The following is a 20,429-nucleotide window of genomic DNA, read 5'->3' as shown; positions in this document are numbered from 1 at the left end:
AGAGTAGTTACTAAAGATATAGGGGGTCATTACAACATTGGCGGTAAAAGCCGCTTATCGCTGTGCAGAAGACCACCAACACACCGCCATGGCCGCGGAAATCCGCCACAGCTATTATGACCCACATCTCGAAATCCGACAAAATTCAGACACCCACACAAGTCCGCCACACCAAAAGTCAGTGATAAACTGGCTAAAACAAAACCTCCACCGTCACGCCAACAGAAATACGCCCATGCTATCACGACACACGAATCCACGCAGCGGTCTTTCAACCGCGGTATTCCATTGGCGGTACACACCGCTGCGCTCAAAATACACACACATCTCCAAAACACCACCACATTGGACAATTCGAAAGACACACACCTGATACACATACACACACCACTCCCACACACTCAATACTATATAAAACACACACTCACATCACGACAAACCCCTACGACAAAAAAATCTGAAAGAAGGCCAGAGAGAGACACCACCATCCACAAACTAGCAGCCACAGGCACTCAACACCATCACCCACACTACTTCCACGCACAAAACACCACACACCACTACATATCACCACACTTATCACAACATACACCACCCCACACATCACCTACACCACCCCATGGCACGGCAAAGACACCCCAGGTTCTCGGAGGAGGAGCTCAGGGTCATGGTGGAGGAAATCGTACGGGTAGAGCCACAGCTATTTGGCTCACAGGTGCAGCACACCTCCATTGCTAGGAAGATGGAGCTATGGAGAAGAATAGTCAACAGGGTCAACGCAGTGGGACAGCACCCAAGAAATAGGGACGACATCAGGAAGAGGTGGAATGACCTACGGGGGAAGGTGCGTTCCGTGGTCTCCAGACACAATATCGCGGTACAGCGGACTGGCGGCAGACCCCCACCTCCTCCCCCACAACTAACAACATGGGAGGAGCAGGTCTTGACAATAATGCATCCTGAGGGCCTCGCAGGAGTCGGTGGAGGAATGGACTCTGGTAAGTCAAATCTTAACTATCATATCCCCCACCCTACCTGCATGCTATCCCAGACCCCCACCCTCGCCCCCACCCTTATCACTCCAACTCCTCACAAATGTACCGATATCACAAACCACCCATCCCAACACCAAGCCCTGCATGCATGGATACCCATCACTAAAGCATGCCCACTGCACATACCCATAACACCCCCATCAACCATCATCACACAAGCCCACACACAGGAATGCCAGCACTGGGGTACACGGTCACCCACCCATTTCACACCATGAAACACACAGATGGAATAATCATGCCTTTACACCCCTGCAGGACCACTACCCAACGTCACCAGACAGGAGGGTCCAGACATCTCCACCCCACCCACAGAAGAGGCCCACAGTGATGACAGTGGCTCTGTCCAACTGGACCTAGATGACCAGCCCGGACCATCGTGGGCCTCGGGACAGTCGGTTCCCCTCACACAGGCACAGCCCACCACAGACCTTCCACCCTCTGGTAACACCAGCACAGCACCCACCCAGCGGGCCCATACCTCCGTCCCCAGGACACGTCAATCAGCTGTGTGTCCACCACTACAGGGAACCCAGGATAACCCACCACCCCAACAACAACAACAGGGACCTGGGGGCAGTGGTAGTGGGCACACGGTCCAGGGGACGGAGGCACAGGAACACAGGGGAACTGGGAGGGCTGCCGTGCGACAGGGGGCGGACAGGCCTAGGGAACCCACTCTCCACGAGGCCCTCTCCTCCATCATGGGAGCATACCACCACTCCCAGGAGACGATGGCGACGGTCCTGGCCAAGTTTCAGGAGACCCAGCGCCTGCAGGAGGAACAGTATATGGGCTTCAGGGAGGAACTCAGAACCATCAGCACCGCCCTGGGCACCATCGTAGGGGTGCTGAAGGAGATACTGAACACCAGGAAGGACACTGTGGCACTCCAAGGGGCCCCTGACACTAGCCAGGACGATGAACTGCCCACCACCTCTGCCGGCGCTAGTGGACAGGAGGCACCGCCACAGGACCACCACACCAGCACCCCACCCCCTGAAGACGGAGAACCACCCCGCAAGCGGTCCCTGAGAACCAGGAACAAGACAGAGCACGATGCCAAGACCCCCGCCAAGAAAAATAAGACCACCCTGATTGTCATCCTACTGTCCCACTTTGTAACCCTGTCCATATTGGAACTGCCCCAGCTCCACTTCCTATGCCCATATGGGCAAATGAACCTGTGAGACTCATAGACTGTACTCTGCCATGGACAATCCTCCACCATCACTCCTCACCATTTTACAACCCCCCTCCAATATTTAGCACTTAAATAAACACCCTTTAAACACAAAACAACTTGGAGTCAGTCTGTGATTTAGAAAATGTATTATAGCAATGACAGTGACAAAATGCGTTCTCAAATGTAATGTCAACATACCTATGTCACACATCTCAAGTCCATGAGGAATCTAAGCAGATGACACACGTTGGAAACCACACCTGTGAAACCGCAAGGGAAATGTACAACTCAGTTACCATATTCTGGTTGAAATCGACAGACAGGATAGAGGTAGAAGTGTGAAAGTACCTGTAGTAGGCAGGAATGTATTCTCACCTGTGTGTCACTGGAATTATTGCTGGATAACTGAGTCCCTGTTGTCAATGTCTTCTTCCTCTGCTTCCTCCTCATCACTGTCCACAAGCTCCACAGCTGCCACAACACCGTCATCTGGACCATCCTCCTGCAGAAAAGGCACCTGGCGTTGCAAAGCCATATTGTGAAGCATACAGCAGGCCACGATGATCTGGCACACCTTCCTTGGTGAGTAGAATAGGGAACCCCCTGTTATATGGAGGCACCTGAACCTGGCCTTCAGGGGGCCGAAGGTGTGTTCGATCACCCTCCTAGTCCGCCCGCCCATGGGCCTCATTGTAGCGTTCCTCTGCCCTGGGATTCCTCACTGGGGTCAGTAGCCATGACAGGTTGTGGTAACCAGAGTCCCCTAATAGCCACACCCGGTGCCTCTGGAGTTGACCCATCACATAAGGGATGCTGCTATTCTGCAGGATGTAGGAGTCATGCACTGAGCCAGGGAACATAGCATTTACCTGGGAGATGTACTGGTCTGCCAAACATACCATCTGTACATTCATCGATTGATAACTCTTCCGGTTCCTGTACACCTGTTCACTCCTGTGGGGGGGGACCAGAGCTACATGGGTCCCATCAATGGCACCTATGATGTTAGCGATATATCCAAGGGCATAGAAGTCACCTTTCACTGTAGGCAAATCCTCCACCTGAGGGAAAACGATGTAGCTCCGCATGTGTTTCAGCAGGGCAGACAACACTCTGGACAACATGTTGGAAAACATAGGCTGGGACATCCCTGATGCCATGGCCACTGTTGTTTGAAATTACCCACTTGCAAGGAAATGGAGCACTGATAGCACCTGCACTTGAGTGGGGATTCCTGTGGGATGGCGGATTGCTGACATCAGGTCAGGCTCCAACTGGTTACACAGTTCCTGGATTGTGGCACGGTCAAACCTGTAGGTGATGATTAAATGTCGCTCCTCCATTGTCAACAGGTCCACCAGCGGTCGGTACACTGGAGGATTCCGCCATCTCCTCACATGTCCCAGCGGACGGTGCCTAGGAAGGACAACAGCGACCACAGAGTCAAACAACTCAGAGGTATGTACCCATAGCCTACACAGAACACGAAACATAATCCAAAAAGTTGCCTGTATGTGTGTTGAGTCTAGGCCTAGGTATGTGTGACGCAGTTGAAAATGAAGCCATGTGGGCCCCTGAAATGGCGGCTGCCTGACCTCTAAACTGGGACAATGGGATGTGAGGTAACTGCACTGGGGTTGTACACCGTCGCGGTAGGCGGTCGAAGACTGCGGCGCAATGCTGCATTGATTAACATTGGACCCTATGGGTCCCAGGAGCCAATGACGAAGTGCGCCGGCGGTGATGGTACGCACCGCCGCGGACGTCACCGCGCGGACGTGACCGCCATTTTCTATCTGTTCAATCACTCGATACCTGATCTTCGACAGGAGAGGACCTACACTGCAAGTGCTGCTGTGACCTCGGTCTGGAAGAGACAATGGCTCATGCGTCTGGGGAAAGGGCCCCTGCCTTCACTGCACAGGAGTTGGAGAAGCTCGTGGACGGGGTCCTCCCCAGTACACGCTACTCTACGGTCCTGCAGACCAACAGGTAAGTACACAGGGAGCACGTTGTATGGGCTATGCCTGAGTGGAGAGGGCTGGTTGTAAGAAGGAAGGGACCACGGTTCTGCGTGCATGATGGACTGTGAATGCATGTGCCACATGGGAAGGGTTGGGATGTGGGCCAGTCACTTCGACGGTGCAGTTGCTAATGACTTCTCTTCTTCCCCTGTACATTTCATTTAGGTCAGCGCCCACCAGAAAAAGGATATTTGGCGTGCCATCGCCAGGGACGTCCGGGCCCTGGGGGTCCACCACAGACGGAGCACCCACTGCCGGAAAAGATGGGAGGACATTCACCGCTGGAGCAAGAAGACGGCGGTAGGCTCAGCTGGGGATGGCCTCCTAACGCGGGAGTGGTGCCCGTCGAACCATGACCCCCCTGATGTTCCGGATCCTGGCGGTGGCCTACCCTGAGTTGGATGGGCGCTTGAGGGCATCACAGCAGACACAAGGGGGTGAGTACAACATCATTCTGCGGACTTTGCGTGCAGTGAAGGTGTCTGGGTGGGGGAGGAGGGCTGTGGGTTCCCCTAGGCCAGGGCGAGTTCCGTAGGCTAGGCCCCTCCGTAATGCAGGCCATGTGGCACTCCACCCCACCTCTGTAGAGTGCCAAGTACAGGTATACATGCCCCTGTGTCATCTATGTGTGCAGATGTCGACCATAGCCATGTAGGCCATATCCCAGGAACTGCATCTGTAGAGCCCAACAGCGCGGCGTAGTGCAGGGGGCTGCTGTGTCTGTATTGTCCACCAATGGTAGCGGTAAGCCATGCACTCAACCTGTCTTTCTTCTGTCGTCGTCCCCCCTTTTTGTGGTCTCCCTGTTCTTGTGTGCATCAGCATCATCAGGCGGAGGTACAGTGGCACCGGAGAACGAGGGAGCTGCATCCCACATGGCCATGGAGGGCCACACCACGAACTCAGAATACACCAGTGGGACGGAGGGCGAGGGGAGCTTCACGGCGGGGACAGGATCAGCAACCAGCGACACGGACTCGTCCTACGATGGGAGCTCCCTTGTGGTGGCGGCAACATCTGTGCCCCCCACTTCTACAGGTACAGCCGCCACCCCCCCTACCAGCACTGCCCTCCCAGCAGCCCCTCAGCCTTCGCCCGTGCCCGCTCACCCAGGAGGGTGGGCATCACCTTCGCCCCAGGCACCTCAACCCCTGCCCCTGTCACCTCTGCTGCCCTCAGTGAGGAGGCCATTGACCTCCTCAGGTCACTCACTGTTGGGCAGTCTACCATTTTGAATGCCATACAGGGTGTAGAAAGGGAATTGCAACACACTAATCCATTCCTGGAGGGCATTCATTCTGGTCAGGCTGCCCTTCATCGAACCCTGCAAACTCTGGCCTCAGCACTGATGGCAGCCATTGTCCCCGTGTCTAGCCTCCCCCCTCCAACTTCCTCCACCAGACCCAATCCCCTGTACCCCAGCCTATCCCAAGCACACCATCAGACCAGCATGCACACACCTCACCACACAAGGGAATCTCAGGCAAACATAAGCACCACACATCCCACAGGCACTCACGCAAGCATCACACACATACAGACACACCAACATCCACTGCCTCCACTGTGTCCCCCTCCTCCTCGTCTCCCTCCTCCCTCCCAGTCTCGTCTACACTCTCACCTGCATGCACTACCACTACAGCCACTAGGTCCCGCACCAGCACACCCACCACCACACCCCGCTCACGAACACTCACCACCCCCACTACCATTTACACGTCCCCTGTGTCCTCTCCCAGTGTGTCTGTGACGCCCTCTCCCAAAGTACACAAACGCAGGCACACACCCACCCACCCATACATCTACCTCACAACAGCCTCCAGCGCATGCACCTGCACCCAAAGCCACAAAAGTTACACCTCCTACAACCACCTCCTCTTCCTCCACTCCCAGACCCCCTCCAGCTACCCGTCCCAGTGTTCCTAGGAAACTTTTCATGACCAAGCTTGACCTCTTTCCCTCCCCCCCCCTCCAATTCATAGGTCCCGTACTAGCACCTCAGCTAAAAATTCTCCGGGACCAGTGGTGCCTGTTGTTAGAGGTATGTGGAGTGCACCAGGCACCAGGGCAGCCAGTGTGACACGGAGCCACAGCACAGCCAGTCCCACCCCTGTGAAGCACCAGAAGTTGGACAGTGCCCGGTGGGAGTGGGGGAAGACTCCAGCCAGCAAAGCCACTCACAAGGGTCCCGTGGGGAGTGTCCACTCAGCTGTGACTCCTCCCAAGGTGGGGAAGGGGCAGAAGAAATTGCCAAAGCCTGGGAGGAGCAGCACGGCGGAGAAGACCGCCATCATCCCCGCTGCCCAGGAGGCCACCGCCAGCCCAATCGCCAGTGGCCAGGAGGCCACCGCCAGAGTCAGTGCCCAGGAGGGCAGCCCACTGGCCAGGAGGCCACCGCCAGAGTCAGTGCCCAGGAGGGCAGCCCAATCGTCAGTGGCCAGGAGGCCACCGCCAGAGTCAGTGCCCAGGAGGGCAGCCCAATCGTCAGTGGCCAGGAGGCCACCGCCAGCCACAGCCCAGCTGCCCAATGAAGGACCGCCAGCCCCAGCCCAGCTGGGCAATGAAGGACCGCCAAGTCAAGCACCGCTGAACAGGGCAAAGACCGCCATGGCAAGCACCGCTGAACGGGGCAAGCACCGCTGAACAAGGCAAAGACCGCCATGGCAAGCACCGCTGAACAGGGCAAGCACCGCTGAACAAGGCAAAGACCGCCATGGCAAGCACCACTGAACAGGGCAAAGACCGCCATGGCAAGCACCGCTGAACAGGGCAAAGACCGCCATGGCAAGCACCGCTGAACAGGGCAAGCACCGCTGAACAGGGCAAAGACCGCTGAACAGGGCAAGGACCGCCAACTCAAGCACCGCTAGCCCATGAGTGGCAGGGGCAGTGACGCAACTGGGACCGTCACGGGAGAGTGATGCACTCTGGGCACCAGTCCCCCTCCAGAACCAGTGGGGAAAGGCATCCACTCAGTCTGTCCTGCACAGGATGAAGCACTCTGGGCACCAGTCCCCCTCCAGAACCAGTGGAGAAAGGCATCCACTCAGTCTGTCCTGCACAGGATGAAGCACTCTGGGCACCAGTCCCCCTCCAGAACCAGTGGAGAAAGGCATCCACTCAGTCTGTCCGTGGCAGGATGAAGCACTCTGGGCACCAGTCCCCCTCCAGAACCAGTGGAGAAAGGCATCCACTCAGTCTGTCTTTGGCAGGATGAAGCACTCTGGGCACCAGTCCCCCTCCAGAACCAGTGGAGAAAGGCATCCACTCAGTCTGTCCTTGGTAGGATGAAGCACTCTGGGCACCAGTCCCCCTCCAGAACCAGTGGAGAAAGGCACCCACTCAGTCTGTCCTTGGCAGGATGAAGCACTCTGGGCACCAGTCCCCCTCCAGAACCAGTGGAGACATGCATCCACTCAGTCTGTCCTGCACAGGATGAAGCACTCTGGGCACCAGTCCCCCTCCAGAACCAGTGGAAAAAGGCATCCACTCAGTCTGTCCTGCACAGGATGAAGCACTCTTGGCACCAGTCCCCCTCCAGAACCAGTGGAGAAAGGCATCCACTCAGTCTGTCCTTGGCAGGATGAAGCACTCTGGGCACCAGTCCCCCTCCAGAACCAGTGGAGAAAGGCATCCACTCAGTCTGTTCTTGGCAGGATGAAGCACTCTGGGCACCAGTCCCCCTCCAGAACCAGTGGATACTGTTATCCACTTGAGAGACTGTGGCTTTGCACTCCCCAGGATTGAACAGTGGGCAAACCACCCACTGTAGAGACTTGAGAGACTGTGGCTCTGCACTCCCCAGGATTGAACCGTGGGCAAACCACCCACTGTAGAGACTTGAGAGACTGTGGCTTTGCACTCCCCAGGATACATCAATGGGCATGGAGCCCCCTCGTGGATCTGGCGTGGTGCACTCATCCGGCGGAGGTGCCCCCCCCTTCCCTTCCCCCTGAGGTGCCTGTTGTATTTGTATCTGATGCCCCAGCAGTGTTCTCTCCGTTTCTGGTCCGGTATCTTGTGTGGGCCTCGCCCATGCATTTTGGGCCCAGTGGTCCACGGACAATGACTTGTGCATTACCTGCACTACTAATCGTGGTGTATATTTTGTTTAATGTGTGTATATATATATATATATATATATATATATATATATATATATATATATATTGGTTACTGTATTTTGATATATTACAATGGTTCCACTCATTTCCCTTGGTCTTTGCATTCTTCCGGGGGGTTGGGGGTTGTTACTGTAATGTTTGGATATGCATTGGTGTGTGTGTTGTAAGGGTGGGGGTGGGGGAGCGGGTGTTGCGTGTGTGTGTCCCTGTCTTTTGCCTCCCCCTCCCCTATGTCGTAGGTGCAGTACTCACCGTTGTCTTCGCCGCCGGCGTTGATGATCGTCGTACAGGAGCAGGAAGACTAGTGTAGGAAGTATATTGGAGTTCCGGCTCCATGGTGTCCTCCTTCCTCGTGGAGTGGGTGGAGGTGAGCGTTTTCCCTTTGAAATGGCTGTTTCCGCCGTGTTTTTATCCACAGTGAATCCGCCCCGGAAAAGGTGGCGGATTGGTAGGTTGTGATACTGTGGGCGGTACATTGTCTTCCGCCTGTCTGTTGGCGGTGACCGCCGCGCTGTTTGTTTGTACCGCCTGTGCGGTTGGAGTGTTAAAGTGGCTGTCTTTGTTGGCGGTTTCCGCCACGGTCATAATTCCCATTTTTTTACCGCCGGCCTGTTTGCGGTCTTACCGCCGCTTTAACACCGTCCGCCAGGGTTGTAATGACCCCCATAGATTTTGCTTTATGTCTTTCAGATCTCAGTGCCCAACAAAAGTGATGTTTTATAGTGGTGTAGTCCTGTGTCTCTGTTTTCTCTTATCCCATTCTCTATCCCCTGCTTCTGCACTTGCCCTCATATACTTGTATATTTGGTTTTTGGTGGAGGTGGCGAGACACAGAAGACTGCATTGGTCCTGTTGGATCTTGTGTACAAGGCCAGCACTCTTTCACAGACTGCCTTGCCCATATCATCATCCAGCCTGAGTGATGGATTCTGACATTTCAGTGCCTCAGGTTCTAGAGGTTATAACTAAGTTGTAGCAAGACGTTAGTTAAGAGAAGTCGGAGAATAAGTTGTTACATTTAGACTTAACTGCAGTGAAACAAGAGCTAGGTAGTATGTTAAAACCAGAGAATACACAGATCAAGTGCCTTTTCCCACAAATTCCAAGAATGCTGATTCCTGGGTGTTACCACCTCCTTTTAGCAACACCAAGTTTTCAACACATTTCTGTTCGGTGGTGACTACACTGACAACATTAACACATTTTGAAAGGTTTTCTAGCCTCCCAACAAAGTTTGCATTATACTATAATCAGTGCAGCAAATTAGATCATTCAGTCGGTTGAGAAAAATGATCCTTTGTTTTATTATATTTCTGCCTTCTCTGATCAGTACAAGGTTAGTGCTAACTGAAAGCCTTAAGCAGAGATCAGGCATGCCTTCCATCAACCTGGCATATTGCACTTTTATACTGTGCTTGCTGATACCCAGGCCAGGCTCATGCAGTTCATCAAGCCACGTTCCTATCACGAGGGGGAACCTACAGTTATCCTGCATGTAGCACTACCACGTATAGTGCTACCACCAAATGTGTCCAACAGGAGACTAAACACAAGTGGGAATATTTACACAATGTCACTAGTCACAGACCGCTCACTCTGTAGGTGTATGGTTAAGACCACTTATCCATAGGGATGGCACTTTTGTGATTGCTAATAGCACTTAACAAATCTACATGAGATTTGGCAACCAAGTGGATTGGTATGATTTTTTTCAACATGCTTTGTAGGCTCTGAAGCCATTGAGTGTTGGCAGAGGACACAATAAAAGGTCTGTGGAAGAAGCCTACCAAGCACAGGTGAAGATGATGAACAAAGGTATCTGGTGGTACAGAAAGCAGGAGGCCACACCTGGCAACTTGAGCCTACTGGGCACAGATAAAGGACACGCCATCTGTCTCTGTGTTAGTGGTTTGGATAGTGGGGTCAGGGTATGGTAAAATGCCACATCTTGTGCCCCGCAAGGCACAATTAAAGGTTCTGCTCTGCTGGCTCTGTGAGCGGGGCAATGGGAATGGTGCACAGCCAGATACTGCATCTGCACACTGAATCAATTACACATGACCCAAATCTAAGCTAAAGGGCTCTGGGACAACAGGAATTGCCACAGGTTATGGCTGAAGACCACAACCTGAGACCGCCTTGCATATGGCCTAAGGGACAGCAGACAGCATAACTGGGTTTAGGGTATTGCCAAATGTTTTGTCCTGTACTGAAATTCTTAGGTCATACGTGGCAGGCTATCGGGGTATGGAGAGTTAATGCAGAGGGCAGTTAAAGGCTATGCTCTTCACCCAGGCCCACTGAGCACGTCTTTCAGTCATACTCACCAGGGACTGGGGACAGTAGATGCCAGAACAGACATTGCCAAAGGCCATGCCCTGTGCAAAGAATTCAAGGTATATGGAAGAAACCTTTAACTACCAGAACCCATTTTTACTGAAAGGGGGCACTTTCCCTGTTTGTGCCACAGCACACCACTAGGTGCAAATAGGGAAAACACACCCTATTTTGAAGAGTGCACTGACCTCAGGGCAGCTCAGAACTTGCTCTGCTCCCAGGGCAGCTCATTAAAAAACACTTACAGAGCAGCTGTTTCAAAGCTGATCCATGTTTCTCTGTGCAGGCAGCAACCTACTTGCACTTTCAAAAGGGATTAGGGATCTCCCTGCAGGTGGGTGCAGTGAGTGACTGCACCGGCCTGTAGTGGTATGTTTGGGGGTGCATGGGACACTCTTTCATTCCTCAAGAGGGATGCCCTCGGCGGGCACAATGATAGTGTGCCACCTTTCTGAGGCACACTGCCTCCTATTGGCATGTTTGCCCTTGTGCGTACGAGCGGTATCTGTACTCCAGAAGGGGACTCACAAGCTTTTGCTGCCCCTTCTCAGATACCAAAGTGCCCCGGGGCACCTGGGGCACTTTCTGTAATATGGCCTCAGGACTAAGGGTGGGGAGACTGGGAGAAGGGTGTACATCTGCTGGGCAAGAACAAGAACTGTGTTGCAGTGGTATAGTTAACATTACTCCCCTAGAATTACCTCATCACCAATACCACTACAAGACAATTACCTCTCTTATTATTCTTTCCTACCATGACCTTGACAACTTACATTCTCTTACAATTCCTTTTCATCTGCTATTTATCTTTAATACCTATTCCTCATTGTTACATATATGTGATCAGTAATGCTTAAATCTATCCCTTACCTATAATCATTTTTTAGTATTAGTATAGTATTACTTCATTTGTAAAAAATTTGGAAAACAATAGATATGCAGCATTAGTCTAACCCTATCACTTCCCGTAGCCAATGGTAAATGTAATAAATATAATAATTGAATGTAATATTAGTTTGTTTATTTCATTTAATTGAATACCTCTCAAATTGATGTCATGCCCTTATCAAAATAGCATATTTTATCAGTAAAGTATTAGATTATTTGTTATTGACTAAATTAAATTAAATTAAAATTATTAAAGTGACACGTACTAAACCTAATTATAATGATAACCTTCACCAATTGTATGTCTCTAATTATTTATATTACATTAAATTCATTCAAATGGATTTTAGGCAATATGGTTCAATAACTGTAATACTGATTGAATCCAGAACATAGGTCATTATTTAATATGTATGTGGAGTAAAGTACCACTTACCATACATTATAGGGATATTTTCAAGTCAAAGAGAAATTATAAGACATATAAAGGCAATACCATGACTGAATTATCATTACTGTGTTTAGAATATAAAGACCTAATCAGAAAACAAGAAAACAGCATTTCAGAGAGATTATGATACTTCCATGAGATTCTGTAAAAGATTTTGAGCACGTCTTAGTCTAGTCTGGTCTAGTGGATTTAGAAAGTGCATGGCTACCCGAAGGCCTCCCAGCACTGGTGCAGAGCCATCCAAACAACAGCAGATATTTAGGGCCAGATTATGAGTTTGACAGACGGGAAAGCCTGTCCGTCAAACTCCTGACAGATTGTCCGCCACCTTCGTGGCCACCACCTCGCCTTACCTATTACGTGTCTCCTGATAGGCGGGCAGGCAGAAGCCTTGATTTCGCCCGCTGGCCTAGTGGGAAACAGACAGCAGCATTGTCTCCGGCTTGTATTGAGCCGGCAGCAATGCTGTCGCCAGAGGGTGCCCCAGCATCCTCTCAATGTTCACTGTCTGCACAGCAGACAATGAACATTGCGACTGTGTTGGGCAGGGGGACCCCTGCACTGCCCATGTCAAGTACATAGGCCCCCCTGTGGCCCCCTGCACCTGTTCTCCACCAGCCTTTTCATAGCGACGAAACTGCCATGAAAAGGCTGTTGGAGAACGAGGTCGTAATTCTCAGGGCAGCGCTACATGCAGCACTGCCCTGGTGGATTACGATCTCCACCTGCCGTCAACCCGTTGGGATCACCAATCCCACCGGAGAAGACTTAACCCCGGTGGTCGGACCTCCAGGGTCTTAATGTGGTGGTCAGACTGTCACTGCGAGGCTGGCGGTCTTAAGACTGCCAGCCTCATTATGAGGTCCTAAGTAAATAGCCAGGTCTTTAAGGCCTTTCAGAAGGAGAGCTCACTAGGACGTCACTGTATCTCAAAAGGAAGAGTGTTCTGGAGTTTGAGGGCTAGATAGCGGAAGGACCAGCCTCCCCAACTAGCCTCTTCTCACTGTAGGAATCTGAAGCAGCTGACCGGAAGAAGATCTAAGCAGTCTATCTGGATTATAGGAAGAAGCAAAAGAACTCAACAAGAGAGGAACTCTCCTGTAAAATGCTTTGTGAAAGTGCATAGGGCTTTGAATTGAATACTTTGTTGAACCAGCAGCCAATGTAAGGCCTTCAGGGCTTTCGTCATGGTGTGCTGTCTTGGCAGATCCATCAGCAGTCTGGTGGCTGCATTTTGCACTAGCTGTAACCTGTTGGTGACATATTCTGGCTGACCAAGATATAAGACGTGGTCATAGTTGAGTCGTGAGAGGATAAGGGCCTGGATGATAATTCCCCTTGCTAAAAAAGGAACAATAAAAAGGACCTTTCTCAGAAGTCTGGGTAGTCCAAAACAGTAGGCAGCCAGCCTATTACCTTGATACTCCATTGTGATATTACAATTCAGCCACATTCCAAGGCTTTTTACCACTGCCTTAAGGCTAGGAAAACCTATAAGACAGGCTGGAGGATTAGTTGAAATTCCTTTGCTGAGGTGATTACCTAAGATTATAACCTCACTTTTATCCTCATTTAGCTTAAGCTTGCTGATGACCACCCAACTACACACTGCATGCAAACAAGTGGCCAAAGTATGGTGACTAGAGTTAGAGTCAAGCAAGATGGACATCACCAGTTGAGTGTCATCAGCATAAGAGACTAAAAACAGTCTAAATTAGTGCATAATTTCAGCTAATGGTAGCACATATAAATTAAAAAAGAATGGGGCTGAGGGAGGAGCCCTGGGGCACCCTACATCTTAAGGGAAGACTGTCTGAGTAGCAGGAGTGTTCAAGAAAACCTGAAAGGTCCTATTTTCTAAAAAGGAGGATAGCCACTTTAAGGCAGAGCCCGTGACCCCAACCTTAGAGATTCTGTGAATCAAGATAGAGTGATCCACTGTGTCAAAGGCAGCACTCAGATCCAATAGGATCAGAGCTGCTGCACCTCTACAATCCATCAAAGATTTAAGTTCCTCAATTACCGTAAGCAAATCTGTTTCTGTACTATGTTGTGACCTAAATCCCATTTGTGAGGGGCAAAGGACATTGTTTGCTTCAACAAAAGATGAAAGATGCATGTTGATATGTTTTTCAAGAATTTTGATAAACCTGGTAATAAAGAGATAGGTCTAAAATTGCTTAGGCTGTCTGGATCAAGCCCTGGTTTCTTTAGTAAGGGTTTGACTATGGCATGCTGCCAATGTGTGGAAACTTCCCTCAAGGTGAGAGACAAATTCAGCAGGTCTGCCAAAAGAGGGACAATATGGTCATGGCCTGGATGCAGGGGAGCCGGATCCAGGGGAGAGCCCGATTTAACTGAAAATAGAAGATCAGCAAAGAGATTAATTGATAATTGTGGAAAGGCTGCTGGGGTCTCCACTGAGTGTGCATTCTCTACTGACTGCACAGATACAGGTTCAATGCCTGGTGTATCCACAACAGTGGGACTGTTAGGAAATGAGGAGTAAATATTCAAGACTTTTTCCTTTTTTAAGCTGCCAGTTTATTGCTGTGTTCAGTAGATGCTTCCCAGGCTGAGTCCCTGGACTTTGGTTCAGTGATATGTTTCAGGATCTGAAAGATCTCCCTGGGAGAATTAGTAGAACTTTCAATTTTTTCAGAGTAGTAAGTGGCCTGAGCCGCTCTTATGGCAGCATGATAGCATCTGATAGGCCTTCCACTAACTTCTTTCCAGACGTTTCAATTCCTTTTTGAGGGCTAGAAGGTCAGTATTAAACCAATGAGCTTTCTTCTCCAATGGTGGAGATCTAATTCTCTTCACCGGTAGAACCATATCGAAGGACTTCAAAAATCCAATCATCAAAACACTGGGCAAAAGGAGGGACAGAGTCTAAAGGGCAGGGTCTGGTGGATTGAAGACTAGTGGACCAGGCCTCTTGTTTCAACTTGGACCAACAACGGTTCCAACGAATGGCTGGAGACTTGGGTATCAGAGGAAAAAAGATCGCTCAGGTGAGAGGGACTAAGAAATGGCCTGACCAGGTTAAGGGGATAGGAACCTGGACTTAGAGGTAGTTATAGTTACAAAAAAACTAAGTCTATTGTATGACCTTTTTAATGTGTGGGTCCAGTCACATGTTGAGTTAATAGCAAAGAGCCCAAGTCCTGGCGCAGAGATTTCACAGCTGGGATGCTGGTTACTTCAGCATGAAGTTTAAAGTCTCCCAATATAGAGAAATTAGCTTTCTTCACATCTAAATCTGCACCAGTACCCGGAAAGGAGTGTATAAAATTCGAGTAAGGACCAGGAGGGCTGTACACTTAAATACCTGAGCAAGTGAAAGTAGGGTCCAAACTGAAAAAGCAGAAGACACTCACAGCTCAACCTCTCTAGCGATGAGAAGGTACCCTTTAGTGAGTCCCTATAAATTGCTGCAACACTACTTCCTCCTTTCCTACCACCTCCTCCTTTCCTGGAGCAATTTAGTCTAGCTATGGAGTAACCCGGGGGGGAGTGCCTGAACTACATCTGGGACTGAACCATCATGTAGTTACGCCTCAGTAAGAAAGAGGATATCTACAGGGGAATCCATCACTAGATTTAAGATAGTTAGCTTGTGAGCACCTAATGAGCGACAAATAACTAATCAATCAATCAATCAGGTATTTATAAAGCACAGCTTATCATCCAGAGGGTCTCAAGGCACTGTGGGGAAGGATGCGAATCAGTCGAAGAGCCAGGTCTTTAGGTCCTTCCTGAACTGGATCAGCGAGGGGGATTGCCTGAGGTGGAGAGGCAGCGTGTTCTAGGTATGCGCACAAGGTTGGAGAAGGATCTTCCTTCAGCTGAGTTCTTATGGATCCTTGTGGTGGAGGCAAGGGCCAGCTGGGAGGAGCTGAGCTGTCTGGTGGGAGTGTAGAAGGAGAGGAAGTCGTTGAGGTAGGCGGGTCTGATGTTGTGTAGCGCCTTGTATGCATGTGTGAGGAGCATGAAGGTGATCTTGTTGTGGAAGTGGTCTGCTAGAGTGTTGTAGAGTTTCTGTGAGGGTTGGGATTGTGTTCTCGGTGACCGTAGGGCTGGCAACCTATCTGACAATGCTGAAGAGTTCCTTGGTATGATTGGTGCTTTCTTCAATGCAGTTTACCAGGGTGTCTTTTTTCACAACTTTGAGTCGCTGGTGGTATTTGTTGAGGGCAGACTTGAAAGTGTCTCCGTTTTTGGTATTTTCACTGGTGCACCACCTTCTCTCCATTTGTTTACAGTTGATTTTCATTGTCCTGAGTTCTGGCATGTACCAGCTGGCTTGTTTGGTGGCTCTGTCGTCGGTCCTAGCTTGTTTGATGGGGGGGACTTGGTCGGCAGTGCTGGTGATCCAGGTGGTGAAGTTCTGGACTGCTTGATCTAGGTTGCGGGGTCAGGCTGGGTGGTGTTGAGGGCGTCTGTCCGTTGGGTCTGTACTACTTTGTTCCAGCTGCAGAATGAGACATGGGGGGGCGTGGCTGGGCTGGTGGCCATGCATGGTAATCCTGTGATGGTGAAGTGGTCAATGGAATGGCCAGTCCAGGTAAGTTCTGTGGCCTGGCTCTATTTGACTCTGTCGCAGGCCATGAAAATTTGGTCCAGTGTGTGTCCTGCTCTGTGTATGGGCTCGGCGACTAGCTGTGTCAGGCCAATGTTGCTCATGTGATCCAGGAGGTTGCCAGAGTTTGTATCAGTGGGGTCATGCGGGTGGAAGTTGAGGTCTTTGAGGCAGATGTAGAGCTTCAGAGTCAGGTGTAAGATTTCTGCAGAATTTCAGAGCTCAAACCCTCCAGCCATCTTGCTGACCCTTTACTGCCAAGTGCATTGTCAAGAACTTACAGATGACTGTGCAAATGTACATAAGGAAGAAGTGCTTTTGCCGCTACCAACCAGTATATACCAAAATGCCACGTTCAGCACATGGCTAAGTCCGTCACTGAGACAGCTCTGTCTTTTCCTTGCTTGTGGACAAACACAGAGTGGTGTTCTAAGAGCTGACGATAGAATTAGTAGACATAAAGAGCTGTAGCAGAACTCTTGAATCCAATGCAGGGCAAAGGATGTCAAACCTTGGCTGCTGCTTACTTTACCAAATGATGACTTTCTGGAAAGGGATGTGGATAAGCTTTTTAACAGGGCCTTCCTAATTTGGTGGTCTGTCCATAGGATGTTATTTGAAGCTTGTAATCTAAGATGAAGTAGAGCCTTTTCTTGTGCTGTCAGTTCCTGTTTAAATCATAAACAAGGGAGTCGGTAACAGGAGTAAAATGCACCACAATGCATTTTTTCCGTTATTTTTCATTGCGTTCTTCAATTCCATGCTGCTATTTTTGATCCTTTTCTGCTTCTTGATGTCAGATGGAGGTTGGGCCCGTGCTGATTTCTTCAGTATTTATCTTCAATCAAGAGCTACAAAATTATCAAGGAAGTTTACTACTCTTTGTGATTTCTTTTCTCACAATGGTGACCCTTTTAAGGAGACACTTGGGCCCTTTTACTACTTTGTGCAAGGTGGCACTGTAGCTACTGGAAGGAGGCGCCCTTTCACCTGGAATTTAGGTAGAGGACTCAACAGACCTTGTCAGAGTTTAATCCTTGGTGCCCTCTCAAGGTGTGTTTTTGGATCGTTTAAAAGTGAGCCAAGTGAGGCCTTACTTTAACAAATTTGCTGAAGTAGGTGATGTTAATAATTATCCCCCAATCTCTTCTCTCTTTGTAAATATATTAGCATGTTCATATACATTGCCACTTCTGGGCAATTAAATAATACCTAGTCACTTAGGCACAGCTCCCTGATACTGTCACTCACGTGCTCACTCACATATTTATTCTATTTACTATTCTGTTGTTTGTCGCTCACTCAACTACATTCATGCGCACACACACATCCACAAACAGACACACACATATATATGCACACAATCTTCTCACTCATCTACAGAACTGTGTTCATAACTACAAATAGTCTACTAATTAGGGCATATTTAGAGTGCTGTATTTGGGAATTAATTGTGAAATATGTTGTCAAATAAATCTACTGCTTAATGTCATCAGTGTTAGAGTCAATATTCAAAACATTCTGGCTCTGGTGAGAACTTTCCAAAATACTTCTCTAACTGAAGGTTAGAACCTAAGAATCCCACTTTGATCCCACTTAGTCCCTAGTCTACCACTTCCCATTGGTTTCTATATATTCTCCACAACTGCAGGTAGGCATTCAAAAATCATGGTCTTTGGCCTACACCTAGACCCCATAATCCTGATGAAAATATGGTTCAGTGGGGCATCTCATATTTCAGTGGTTTTTGGCAGTGTCAAATATGATATTCTCTTTCAAACATTAAAGGAAAGTGTGTGTTTTGAAGGGAAGGTACTCTATTGGTTTAAATTCTATCAAATTAATCACAGCTGATAATCCACATTAACAGCTACAATGGTGGCTCCACTGAAGCACAGAGATCCCCAACTGCCTGGTGGTAATCTCTAAATGCAATACCAGTCCTTCACTAGAAGTATACAAAAACTGAACTATACAAAAATGTCTTCAACCAGGGCAGTACTTGGTAGCCCAGTGGACCACTCCCTAAGATCTCAATGAGACTATAACGTTTAACACATTTTGCACCAATCTTGCATCATTAAAGATACCATCAGCATCTTAGACTCCACCAGGGCCTTTAAAGAAAGTGCCAAATAATTGGAATTTACTCTTGGTAATTGACATAGGGCCTGGTTTAGAGTTTGGCATACAGGTTTCTCCATTACAAATGTAACTGATATCCCATCCATTTTATTACAAGTGGCTTATATCTTATGGCACTTGTGATGTGGTAGATGTAGTATCAGTCATGTTTGGGACGCAACCCAAACATGGAGCCATACCCTTAATCTCCATAAATAAAATAATAACACACCAAGCAATGCCATAAACGTTCATAGATTTTATACTATGATGATTTCCATTATCCCTCCAAAAAGCTGAATATCTCAAGAGGAATGAACCAGTTTTTCTCTAGATGTGTTTCCAAAGTCTTGAACTCAATTCCTATCTGTTTGTTCACTTCTTTATCAGCTTTCAAAAGATAACTAAAACGTTTTTTTTCCTTAATACCACTTCCCTTCATCCTTTCCCTAGATGTCTGCCCTCTTTACTGAAATCGTCTGACTTTTCTACTCGAAAGTCACAGTGCATCTTACTTAGAGTGTAGCCTTCATTTGTATTATGCATGAGATGCTCTCTGGTTGAGCAGACCGTATTTTTCTTGTACATAATAATATGTGGTGCTGCTGCTGCCGCTAGAATGCTGTATCTTTCCTTTTGAACTAACAATAGCTGGAATAATAATGATATTTTCAGCTATACTACTACTGCTACTATCACCAGTACTACACTTACCGTTACTTCCGCTGTTCCCACACCAACATCTTCTAATCCTAATACTCCTACTACTACTATTACTACTACTACTAATAATAATAATAATCATATACTAATATTAATAAGAAGAAGAATGTTGCCCATGTTGCACATGACATGTAACAAAAGTGAATTGTATCTTGGGACTTAAAGAATAATTCTTATTGTCATCCAATGAAAATGTTCTAATGTTATGAAATTTTAGTTGAATAAATATCTGACAAGGACTTGAATCTGAGCAATTCAAGTTCTGCAGGTGCTGTCTCTCCAGATTATTTAACCAACCTTCTTTCTTAAAGTAAAAAAACTACAACAGCATGACATAAAACACCCAAGTAGAAAGCACGCTGCCAATCCTCACAGCTGGACCCACACTGCTAAATAAGGAACCCTGCTCTGAATCATGTGTAGTATTTGCTTAAATAATGTGTTGTAGCCAGGGATTTGGGGATAATTTGCAAGAGTAATGCTATTTTATGGTACTAGCGGGTAGAATTGACTTAGGGACATGGGACATAGAGGTCAATCAGTATTTTCTCAAATGTTCTACCTTTGACCCTTTCTCATTGTCCCTACAGGTGTGGCAGATCCCTGATTATACACCAATAAGATCAATCACAGAACCTATTGTGACGCTAGAAGGCCACTCTAAACGCGTGGGCATCGTCCTCTGGCACCCGACGGCCCGCAACATTCTACTCAGTGCAGGTATGGCACAACAGGGGGAATTGTGTCCTAAAAGATGCCCTTCAATATTGTTTCTTAAAGATGATGTAGAAGGACAGTTAATGAGGGCTCATGGCTAAGTAATGTAACTAAATATTTGTAGGACTCCATGAACCGAAAGTAGGAATTTTGCATCCAAGATCTGCGAATTTTAATCCAAATGGTAAGAATCATTGAAATAAGGTCAATAGTAATGT

General features: G+C 48.7%; 1 protein-coding gene across 3 annotated transcripts in view; it reads left to right on the top strand.

Annotated features, from left to right (window-relative positions):
* Positions 1–20,429, top strand: part of CORO6 (coronin 6) — a 224,112-nt gene that overhangs the window by 140,970 nt on the left and 62,713 nt on the right. For all 3 annotated transcript variants that reach the window (XM_069226256.1, XM_069226258.1, XM_069226257.1), the window contains exon 4: positions 20,085–20,214. In XM_069226256.1, coding sequence (XP_069082357.1) covers positions 20,085–20,214 — 130 coding nt within the window. The remainder of the gene's footprint in view (positions 1–20,084; positions 20,215–20,429) is intronic.

The sequence above is a fragment of the Pleurodeles waltl genome, chromosome 3_1 (genome assembly GCF_031143425.1).
Source record: "Pleurodeles waltl isolate 20211129_DDA chromosome 3_1, aPleWal1.hap1.20221129, whole genome shotgun sequence".
In the NCBI taxonomy this organism is placed as follows: Eukaryota; Metazoa; Chordata; class Amphibia; order Caudata; family Salamandridae; genus Pleurodeles; species Pleurodeles waltl.
The sequence above is the reverse complement of the archived record's forward strand: the minus strand, read 5'-3'. Positions and strand labels throughout refer to the sequence as shown.